The 10,373-nt window shown below is 58.0% G+C and overlaps 1 protein-coding gene across 3 annotated transcripts; it reads left to right on the forward strand.

Annotated features, from left to right (window-relative positions):
• The first annotated feature begins 1,788 nt into the window (after window positions 1–1,788).
• Window positions 1,789–8,933, forward strand: CD79B (CD79b molecule). 3 transcript variants are annotated; one of them, XM_039235890.1, is made up of 8 exons: window positions 1,789–1,997; window positions 2,150–2,275; window positions 5,611–5,726; window positions 6,388–6,435; window positions 7,258–7,560; window positions 7,791–7,909; window positions 8,181–8,222; window positions 8,334–8,933. In XM_039235890.1, exons 3-8 carry the CDS (start codon window positions 5,660–5,662, stop codon window positions 8,430–8,432), a joined length of 678 nt encoding a protein of 225 aa, XP_039091821.1. In that variant the 5' UTR covers window positions 1,789–1,997; window positions 2,150–2,275; window positions 5,611–5,659; the 3' UTR covers window positions 8,433–8,933. The 3 variants fall into 3 exon arrangements, with proteins under 3 accessions (XP_039091821.1, XP_039091820.1, XP_039091822.1); XM_039235889.1 differs by lacking the exon at window positions 2,150–2,275; XM_039235891.1 differs by lacking the exon at window positions 2,150–2,275 and having other exon boundaries at window positions 6,391–6,435.
• The last annotated feature ends 1,440 nt before the right edge of the window (window positions 8,934–10,373 follow it).

Genomic DNA, 10,373 nt, shown 5'->3' on the forward strand with positions numbered 1-10,373 from the left:
GACAGAGGATTCCACTTGAGAATTGTTTTTTTTCTAGGAAGCATGGCTGGCTGGGACGGGTTGGGTGCGCCGCATCACTGCACTGGAGGCTTTCTTGGCCTGGACCTTGGGCGGGGCAGGGACCCTGGAGCTGAGGAGGTAGATTTCTGTTCCCTACCTCCCTTCCTCACTCCTCCGTTAGTGCCATGGGGCTCTTTGTAGCCTCCCCAAGCCCTGAGACCCCCTCATCCCCACCACATCTGTCTCGTTTCCTCCTCATCCTCCTTTCCCTGCTCCTCAAAGTGGTCCTTGCGCCCGTGTTAGAGAGTTCAACACTGGCACCTGCAAAGCTCGCCTGGCTCAGGCCCAACCTTCCAACTTCCCACTGCCTGGAAAGCCAGGCAGCATTTTTGTTGGCACCACTGGTCCGGGCGCGGCGGAGCCAGCCAGGTGGCTGCTGGCTCCCGGAGCTCAGAGGAGGCAGGGAGACCCCCTGTGCAGGCGTCACTGGATTTATTCACTTCTGTGTGTGCCTTGTGTCTGCCTCACGCCTGTGTGTACAGCTGTGTGTGTGCGTTCAAGTACGTGAAGTGCTATGTCCTGTCTCTGCAAGTGTGTACCGTGTCAGGTGCCCCTGTAAGAGTCTGACTGTGCGTGCATGTGTGTCTCCTGTGCAGGCCTGTCAGTATGGTGTGCTTGTACTGTATGTGGATGAGTGTGAACATGTGTGGGCAGGTTTGCACGTTGAGTCCCTATTGACCTTCAGTTCCTCTTCTCTTTCTTCTTGTTTCTTTTGAACAGTTTGGTTAAAACTCAGGAAACAGCAAAACCTCCAAAACAGTGTGTTTTGTGTGTATGTGTGTGTGTGTGTGTGTGCGTGTGTGTGTTGCCCGCGCCCGTGCACTCACAAGGTCCTGTGGCTATGGCCTTCCTTCTGTCTGCCCCGCTCGCTGGCCTCCTTGCTACCGGCTTCTCCCTTCTTCCTAATCTCTTTATCACACCCACTGCCCCAGCCCTGCTCCGTGTCCACTGCTCCGTGTCCATTGCCTGTGGAAGGAGCCCTCCCCCCCTTCCATCTTCCTGCTGTAGTTCCCTCTCTTCCCTCATAACGTGCGTCCTAGAGAGGGCAGCCTCCTCCCTGACCAGCACCCTGCCCCCGACCCCTCCCTCCTCAGGCCCCAAACGAGGGTGGCCCCGAGAGCCTCAGCATCCACTGGCCTGGACACTCGCCACTGGACTGCATCCAGATTGCAGAGCCTCCTCTGCCCGCGGCCCCCTCCCCTGCACGCCCACACCCACTGCCGCTCCGGGTGGGAACAGGCCCACGCCGGGCTGGCAGGCAGGCTCCTTTGTACAGTTCTTACAATAAACCTCCCCCTGGTGCCTCTCACGTGCAGGCTGCTTCCTTCTGCACCTCCGCGTGTGGACACCGACAGGGTCTGAGGGCTGGCGGGGATTGGAGCCAAATGAGGAAGACTCGGGGAGCCTCAGGGTGGGGAGAGGGCGAGAGAAGGTGATCTTTCTTGCCCCCCTCCAAAAGGAGGCTTGGACTCTGAAAATTAAGAAAGGGGAACCTCACTAAAATGGAGTCGGGAGGTTCAGCAGGGGAAGCGCTCAGGTTCCACCACTCATCATCAATTGAGAACCAAGAGGAAGAGATGACCTTGCAGGTGGTCGCCAATTTACCATCCCAGCGCCTGAGAAGAAAGGCTTTCCTCCTGCCCGGCAACAGCGCAGCCAATGAGAGACAGTCACAGCTCAGCCAATGAGAAGCCACCATGCTTCCAGCTCCCACGCCAACAGACTGTTTATCAAAGCCTTCCCAATGTCCCCCTTTCCTCCGTAAAGGAGCGGGTCCTCTCCTTTGTGGCCATGCCCACGGTTTTGCCTCCCTTGCATGGTTGGCATTGCAATTTTCTGCCACTCTGGAATCAACCTCTCTTTTGCTCCTGAAATACCTGGCAGTTTTATTTTGAAAGTTACAACTGCAACCTCTTAGCTGGAGTCCAAGAGGCCAGGTGAGATCATGGGACTTGCCCCTCCACCCCTAACAGACAGCTCCACACTCTCTCCCCCCACCCGTGATGGTGCCCAGGAAATGGCACTGGGACCCAGTGGTGCCAGTCCCTCCTTTCTGAGCCCTTCACTTCTCTGCACCCTGCCCCCCCAGAGGCCCTGAGATGCCTGAGGGAGGCATGGTGTGACCCCTCCCTCTCTTCAGAGACACTACCCCCGCCAAAGACCCTGCCTTTGAACCCTGACCTCAGAGAGCCCAGGGTCCTCTGGACCTGTGACAGTGAGTAGTATGATGTAGTGAGCTAAATCCACAATCCTGGTGGGTGAAATATAATTTTATATATAACTTTGTTTTCTACAACTTGATTTCTGACTCTCAGGGCTGTATTTGTTCAAACTAGTAAACAGTCCTTCACAAGATTCCTGCACCCCCTTTTGCTGGGCCCTGAGGTTTACATGGCATCACAGGCCCCCCTAACACCCCTCAGCCACCTTCTGAGGTCCCATCCCACCTTGCTGTTCTCTTTGCGGGGAGGGGTCCAGCATCCCTGCAGTGTTCTGAGCCCCCCACCAGGGTGCTGACCTCCCTCCCTGGGGTGGGAGTGGGCCTCCTCACTGTAAATTTCTGCAAACCGCGCCTGGGGCTCTCTCTGTCTCCAAGGACAGGAGAGCTTGCGCAGTGCCCTGGCCCACCCTCCCCTGAGCCTTGAATAGTGGAGGAAAAGAGGCAAAATACTGGATGAAAAACATAAGCTAACATTTCAGAATCATCCAGTTGGGAGAGCCAGTTATCAGGGCTACTCACCACCTTCCTGAGGGTAAGCTGTGCTCCCAGATTCCTCACCAAACACTCATATACTGGATTCCCTTCCATGCTTATGACTGCCCTGAAGTGGAGAACAGATTGTTAACGATTACTTCTGCTTTACACAAATGAGGGAACCATGAGGGGTTAAGCATGGGTGTTGCGTAACTGGGGTGCTGTTGGCACGTGGAGCAAGGAATCTGCTTTGTGAGACACCGTCCTCCCCACTGCAGGGAATTCAGCACCCCTGGTCCCTGAAGGCCAGTGGTGCCCATTGGTCATTGTGACCGCTGAAATGGTCCCAGTGCCTTTCCAAATGCTCCCTGGGGAGGGGGGGGAGGGGGAGGGGACAGGAGCGCTCCTTGTTGAGAAGCACCAGGAAACGTGGGGTGGCTTTCTACCTGGTACACTGCGGGGCCCAAAATCAAACCTCCTTAGCCAGCAGGCTTCCTCCACAAAACAGCCAGCCGAACAGAGCCAGGAAGGGTGGATTGAGGGGAGGGGCAGAAGTCTGAACCCCTCCTTCCAAACTGAGGTTGTGTCCTCTCCCACCCTTCCCGGGGTTGCTGGGGGCTCCCTGACGTCCTCAAACTCTTAAGCCCCTCATCCCCTCTCCGTGCACCCCATCTCCTGTCTTGATGCTGCCTTCCTGGAAAGGTGAGGTGGGGCTGCCAGATGTTGGGGTGTGCTGCCCAGGGAAGCCGGGGGCAGAGGCAGGAGTGGGCTTATAAGGCCTCCTGTTCCCGGAAAGAAAAGACGTCACAAGCCCCAGACAGAACTCTGTACTGTTGTCACCAGAGAGGGAACAGCACAGCCCCAACAGTGACAAATAACCCTGAAGGTGCAGGGGGGAGGGCAGGGATGGGGGAGTGCTCCTGAAAACGGATCCCTGCCCGGCATGAATGGGAATGAAGTCCAAAGGACACATCTGCATCCCTGCCCACGCAGAGACGTGGGTGAGTAGACGTGTTTGGAAGATGCCAACTGCCCCCAACCTCCGTTGCCCCTGTAGACACCCTGGGCCCCAGGACCAGCTCCTGAGCAGATGCCCGCACCACACAGCCCAGGCAACACACCCGTGTGAGCATACACCTGTGCGCGCACACAGGTGTGTGCCCTAAGCCTTCCCCCGTTAGCTTCCCAACTTTGGGGGGACACTAGCTCCAAAGCTAACCAAGGCCTCTATCACGAGGAGGTACTTTTACTAAATGAAGAGACCCCTGGATCTCCCCCCTCCCCTGCCATTCTTTTGGACAGTCTCCAACCACCCCCACCAGCACAAGGGGACTGTGGTCCCCATGCTGACCTCAGATGATGTTTATATTCCTGGGCTGTTTGTTCTGTGAACTGAACATCTGACACCTTTTCAGAGAAATGTTTTTTTTTTTCATTTGGAACATCTGGGAACAGCAAGAACATCTGGGCCTGCCAGGAACGAGCTGTTCCTCAGATGAAAACTTAACTCTCCTATTCCCATTTGCTGTAGCTCTGGTCCTGACTGGCACCCCTTGGGGGTAGCCCCTACTAGGGGCCTGTGCCCCCCAGGACTAAGGGGGCACCACCCAGACCCCTGCCTTTCTCATTGCCGTCTCTGGCACGGGCGGCAGGTCCACATCTCTCTAAACCCAAACGGACTCACCAGAAACACAGGCTGTTGAAAAATGGAAAGTGGGGAGAAGGAGATGCAGGCAGAGGGCACATAGAACTCAGCGTCTTTCTTCCTCTCCTGGGGGTGGGGAGCAGAGAAGGAGTGAGGGGACGGGAGAGAAAAAGGAGGAGACATAAAACTCAGACTGGACTCAGCTGCAGGGGCTGAGGTATGCAAGTCTGCTATGTGTGGCTGTGCAGGTTGTGCACTGCATGAGGACAGCCCTGGCCCCCAAGGGGCAAAAGTTGTGTATGGCCCAGGGATTGGGGCACAAAATTGAACTTCATTCCAGAACACTATGGTTCCGTCCACCACTCTACTGACTGGAAAGATAAAGCCAGAGAGCCTTTTAGTCAGAACCTGAAGGCTCCCCAGCACTAGCCTCCTGCCCCCCTCCCAAGACCCCGCGAGCCATGGACAAATCCCTGGTAGTCCCTTGATTAGCTGAGTGGTAGGTTTTCTCTAAGCCGTCTCTACCTACCTAAGTCCATCCCCTTTGTGAGAGCAAATTCTCTCACCAGGTGAGGGAGGGAGGCCTCTTGCCAGGGTCTGGGGTGGCTGCCACACCTGGCTCTTGCTCAAGAGTCTCTATGGCTCCCTTCCTCCACAGGCTCAAATCCACATCAACCCCCAGCATGGCTGCCTGCACTCCAGCCAAGAGCCTGCACTCGGGGCCTCTCCAGGTGCCGGGCCTGGCCCATAGCTGCCCCCCACACCCCTGCACCATCCTTCCTTGGTGCCTCTCTTCCTGCAGAGCACAGGCCGGTCTAGAGCCGAGGAGCCGTGCTCACACTCACCCACAGGACCCATGTGTACTCAGCTAAGTGCCTGGGAATCTGAACTGTGCAATATCAGGCCAGGGGACCCCAGAACATGACCATCAGCGGGGCAGGGACAAGGGCAGGGATGCACAAGCTACCCTCAGAAGACTGAGAGGCCCCTGCCTCCCAGGGTCCCCCCCCACCCCACCATGATGGACCCCAGCTGTGATGCCCTTTGAGCCTTAGCAGCACAGCTGACTAGAGAGCCCGCCCTCCCCCAGGGTCCCCGGAGAGCTGGTGCCTCCCCTGGGTCCCAATTTGCATGGCAGGAAGGGGCCTGGTGGGGAAGAGGCGGGGAGGGGACCGGCTGCAGCCCAGGCAGTTACACGTTTTCCCCCCAGGAGCCTCTGTCCTCGGCACCAGCTTGGGGTCAGAGACGGAGTGGTAACCATGGCCGGGCCGGTGCTATCTCCCGTGCCCAGCAACTGGCTGACGGTGTTGCTGCTGCTGCTGTCAGGTACGGCACCCCCGAAATGAGGCCTGTGGTTTCACTCTCTGTCATGGGCTGTTTGCTTGTTTCCACTGCTCTGTGTCCTCTCTCCGACCTCCCCCTTCTGTCTCTCACACTTTCGGCCTCTCGTCTCCCTCTGACTGCCCTGGGGCCTCGGTCTGTGGGTATCACCTATGCTGAGGGGCTCAGAGGGTATGTGGCCCCAGCTCCTCCTGTTTGGAGGGCATCAGGCCGAGCTGGGTATGAGGTGAGGGGTTGGTGTCTATGACATGGTTCACCACCCAGTCCCCTGAGGGCATTGTGTGGTGGTGACACAGGAGAGAGGCTACCCCCAGCCAGACCCTGGGACGTGCATGTTCCAGAAATGGTCCCCTGGCCTGAAAGACAGCACAGCCATCCAGCTCTGACTTCCCTCCTGGCCTCACCCAGCGTGCCTGCTCAAGGCTGTCGGTCAGGTCAAAGGCAGAAGGAGGAGGGAGAGGTGGATTTCTGGGGACCTCGCTTCATTCCAGTCTCTCCAGAGCGCTGCTAGGGTGGGCTGAGGGGTCTTGAAGCTGATGTCCTGAGAGGAGGAAGTGGGTCAAGGAATGCTGGGGGCCCCAGGGGTGGGGCAGCCACTTTCCAGTGGAGAGCCCTGACCCAGCCCCGCCTACTTCCTCCCACCCAGCAGGTGTGCAAGCAGCCAAAACAGAAGACCTGTACCGGGATCCCAAAGGTCAGCCACTTCCCCTGCCCCTTCTGGGGGCGAGTATGTCTGTCCAGTGCTGGTCACTGTCCCAGGGCCTGTGCTGTGTCTGCCCCTTGTGCCCTGCAGTTCCCCAGCCCGGACACCCATCTCTAGGATACCTTAGGGTCTCCATCTCAGAGGCCTGAGGGCCCCTCCAGCACCCCTCCTGCCAGCTGTCACCCTCATTAGACATAAGCGTTCCAGTCCCAGAGACTAAGGGGTGTGGCTAAACCCAGGCTGGAAGTGGGGAAGCCAGAAGGAATTCCACTGGGGACTCAGGCTGGGTCTGTCTAGTGGGGGAGTCAGACTCAGCCCGTGAAGGAGCCTCTAACTCTAGGGTCTCTGACAAGCCATAGGGCCTCAGGGGTTCCTAGGGGCCGCTTACGGGGAATGAGGCAGGGGGGAGGCTTCTTGGAGTCGGTATGTGGGGGAGAAAGAAGACTTAGGAATAAAAAAGAAGGGAGAGCACCAGGCCAGGTGGGGGGCTGTCCTACGGGCCCCTGGACCCCAGCAGGAAAGGCCTAGATCAGGCTGCTGTATAGGCATGGAAAGGAATTGGGAGGTTCCAGAGTCCTTCTAAAGGAAAATCAAATGTTGGGGCACGGGGGTCGGGGGTAGAGGTACAATCAGGAAGGGGTGGGCCCCGGTGGTTTGGCCTGTGGCTACTCCCATGGCTCGGCTCCTTCACACCTCTGCCTCATGACCGTACTATACCCAAAAGCAAGGACAGACAAGGGTAGGGGCCCGTGGTTGGGCTGGCAGTTAGGAAGCTGCAGAGCGGGATTTTGATCCTGGCCTTGGTGCCCACAGGAAGCTCTTGTTCCCGGATCTGGCAGAACCCACGTTTCATAGGCCGGAAAAGGGGCGCCATAGTGGAAATGAGGTGCTACGCAAAGGACTCGGGAATGGTGACCTGGCTCCGGAAGCGGGAGATGGACTTGGAGCCCAAGCCGCTGCTGGAAGACACCCGCATCCTCCAGAGCCAGAACGGCTCCATCGCCACGCTTACCATCCAAGGCATCCAGTTCCAGGACAATGGCATCTACTTCTGCCAGCAGAAGTGCCTGAAGATGTCCCTCAGCATCGGCTGTGGCACTGAGCTGCGAGTCATGGGTGTGTTTGGGGCTTGCCCTCCAGCCAGGGAGGGAGAAAGGGCACTGGGGCCGTGGAGCGTCATGGAGCCATCCTCACCCTGCCCTATCCCAGCCTGCCGCCAGCGGGGAGCCACACTGGGAAGGCGGCCGTGGCCATAGAACACCCGGGAGAGGTGCTGAGGAGGCCCTGAGGAGTGCAGGCCCAAAGAGGGAGCCCCAGCCTCACCACCCCCTGCCACCTCCCCGCAGGATTCAGCACCATAGCACAGTTGAAGAGGAGGAACACTCTGAAAGATGGTATCATCATGATCCAGACCCTGCTCATCATCCTCTTCATCATCGTGCCCATCTTCCTGCTGTTGGACAAGGTGACCATGGGGGCAGGGAGGTGGCCATGGGGCAGGCCAGACATGGGCAGGGTCTCCGTCTCCCCAGCCCCATAGCCTGCCCATTGACACCTATTCAATCTCTCCTTCATTCACTCCATTGTTCTGGCAGAGGGCACCTCACTCCCTCACCCCTCGCCCCTCACCCCCAGCCTCTCACCCCAGGCCAGTCTCCCCGGCCCTCCATACCCTGGCCCAGCAGTGGATGGGGTGGGCAAGCTAACACTCTGCTCTCCATCCCTCACCCCACCAGGATGACAGCAAGCCTGGAATGGATGAAGACCACACCTACGAGGTAAGGAACAGGTGGACCCCGCAGCGCTGAGGGCTGTGGGGTGGTTGGTGGCACCGTCCACTGGCGTGGTCAGAGAGTAGCCAAGGCCTGAGCACCATTCCATGTCTCCAGGGCCTGAACATTGACCAGACGGCCACCTATGAGGACATAGTGACTCTACGGACAGGAGAGGTGAAGTGGTCAGTGGGGGAGCACCCAGGCCAAGAGTGAGGGGCCGGCCCTCCCCATGCCTCTGGGCTCAGCCATCTGGGCCTTCGTGGACTGCTTCAGAGCCACCGCCAGCTCCCAGCTCATCTCTTCCCTGGACCTTGGTCAGCCTCCAAAGCTGGCCCACCGGATCTGCCCGCCCCTCCAGCCCCTGGTCTCCAGCTCTTACCAAAGAGACCAGAGTAGAAGGGGCACAGGGTTGTGACTTGGAGTGGGGAGTTCTCTGGGGAGAGACTGGACCCAGCCTTCTGGGGGTGCTATGTGGGGATCCACCCCACGTTCAGGACGAGGAAGACAGAGGCTTATCCAAAACCTGCAAATGGACTCAGAGCAGACCAGCTTCCTGCAGAGCCTGGGAGAGGTGGTGGCCCATCGCGCTTGGGCCCACAGATGGGCCATGGAGAGCCACCTGCCTCTCCCACTCTTTCCCCCCCTCTCCGCTCCAGGGGGCTCCTAGCCTTGATCCCATTCTCCTATGGAATAAACAGTGTGTCGAGAAACCCACACACAGGCTTGTGACATCTATGGGTGTGGGGTGGGTGAGAGTCTGTCTGGGCACAAATGTTTGGGCCCCCGTGGGCCCGTGGGGTGCAGGAGAGGATGACTGCCATAGGGCTTACGGACCTCTCCTGTGCTCACGGGCTTCTCTCTGAAGGCCTGGCTGGGATCTGTGGTCACACCTTCTGTCTTCCCCGAGCTGGGCCCAGACTGGAGAAAAGCTAACAGCCCTTCCTGAAGGGCATGCCCTCCTGCATTCTCTTTAGCCCATAAGCAGTGTGTGCTCTGTAGGGCAGGGGTCTCAGCCCTGGGGGAGCTTTCCCTCACCCACCCATGCCAATCCTGCTGCCCTTTAATGCCCTCCAACTACAAGAAGCCCTTCCAAATACCCCCAGGCCCTGCCCAAGCCCTGTTACTGCTTTCTGCTGCCCATGCTGGCCTTGTTCTCTAGATAAATTAATCCTACCAAGCGTGGAAATTTTGTTTTTAAGTTTGACCCAGAGCCACGCAAGAGAGAGATTCCTAAAGAGGGAGGCTTTGCGGGAGTCCTTCATCAGATGACTCCCTCAGCCTTTCCCAGCACCACATCAGAGGTTCCCTAGGGCCCCAAGCTCCCCACAAAATGATCCCTAGGGCCCTACGAATTAGGCCCCTGGCCTTCCAGCTGTAGGAGTGACTGGGAACAGCTCCCAGCTAGGAGCTTAGGTGCAGTTAACCTCTGTGTGCGAAGCCAGGCCTCGCTCCACTTCCTGTTGATCGTGGGGAGACCCTGAAACACCTCTTTGCCACTCATGTTCTGGCTTCAGGCCGTAGAAATCCCTGCCCCCATGGCACTGCCAGTTTAACTGGAGAACCAAGCCCAGCATGTGGGAACCAAGAAGGGCAGCCATCAATTTTTACCAGCCTCCCCCTGGAACTGAGCAGAGAGCTAAGGTACCTGCCCCTGCGGTTTCCAACAGTCAGTTTGTGCATTGCTCAGTGGTGCTCACTCAAAGCCATGCTGGACAGGCCAGGTAGGGCCGGCTCCCTCCCTGGTCTCTGGGCTGCCTGAGGAAACTGGTTTGTTTTGGCATCTGCCGCCACTGAGCCAGAGCCCTTCCTCTCCTGCTACTTTGCATAGGGGCGCTAATTCTGTCCTTCTACCTCCACGAGGGACCCTGGCAGCCGGGCTGGGGGTGGGAGGGAGTCTTCACTTCTCCCCCAAGCAGGGTCTCCCCCAGCCCGGGGCTGCCCTGAGTCTAGGGAGGCACTGGCTTTACCAAAAGACTAATAGTTCTGAATAACTGAGTTTCCCTAATGCTTGGCAGTACTGTTGGCAGAGAATTATTTGAGCCGCAAGCCCTGCCTCCTTCTCCAGACATCCCTAAAGCCCTCATGGTTATGATGAAGACCTCCCTGCTCTGTTTTTCTGTCTTAGGGGCTTATGCTATGGGTATCGTCACATCT

Source organism: Hyaena hyaena, unplaced genomic scaffold, assembly GCF_003009895.1.
Source record: "Hyaena hyaena isolate Hyena2069 unplaced genomic scaffold, ASM300989v1 scaffold_104, whole genome shotgun sequence".
Lineage (NCBI taxonomy): Eukaryota > Metazoa > Chordata > Mammalia > Carnivora > Hyaenidae > Hyaena > Hyaena hyaena.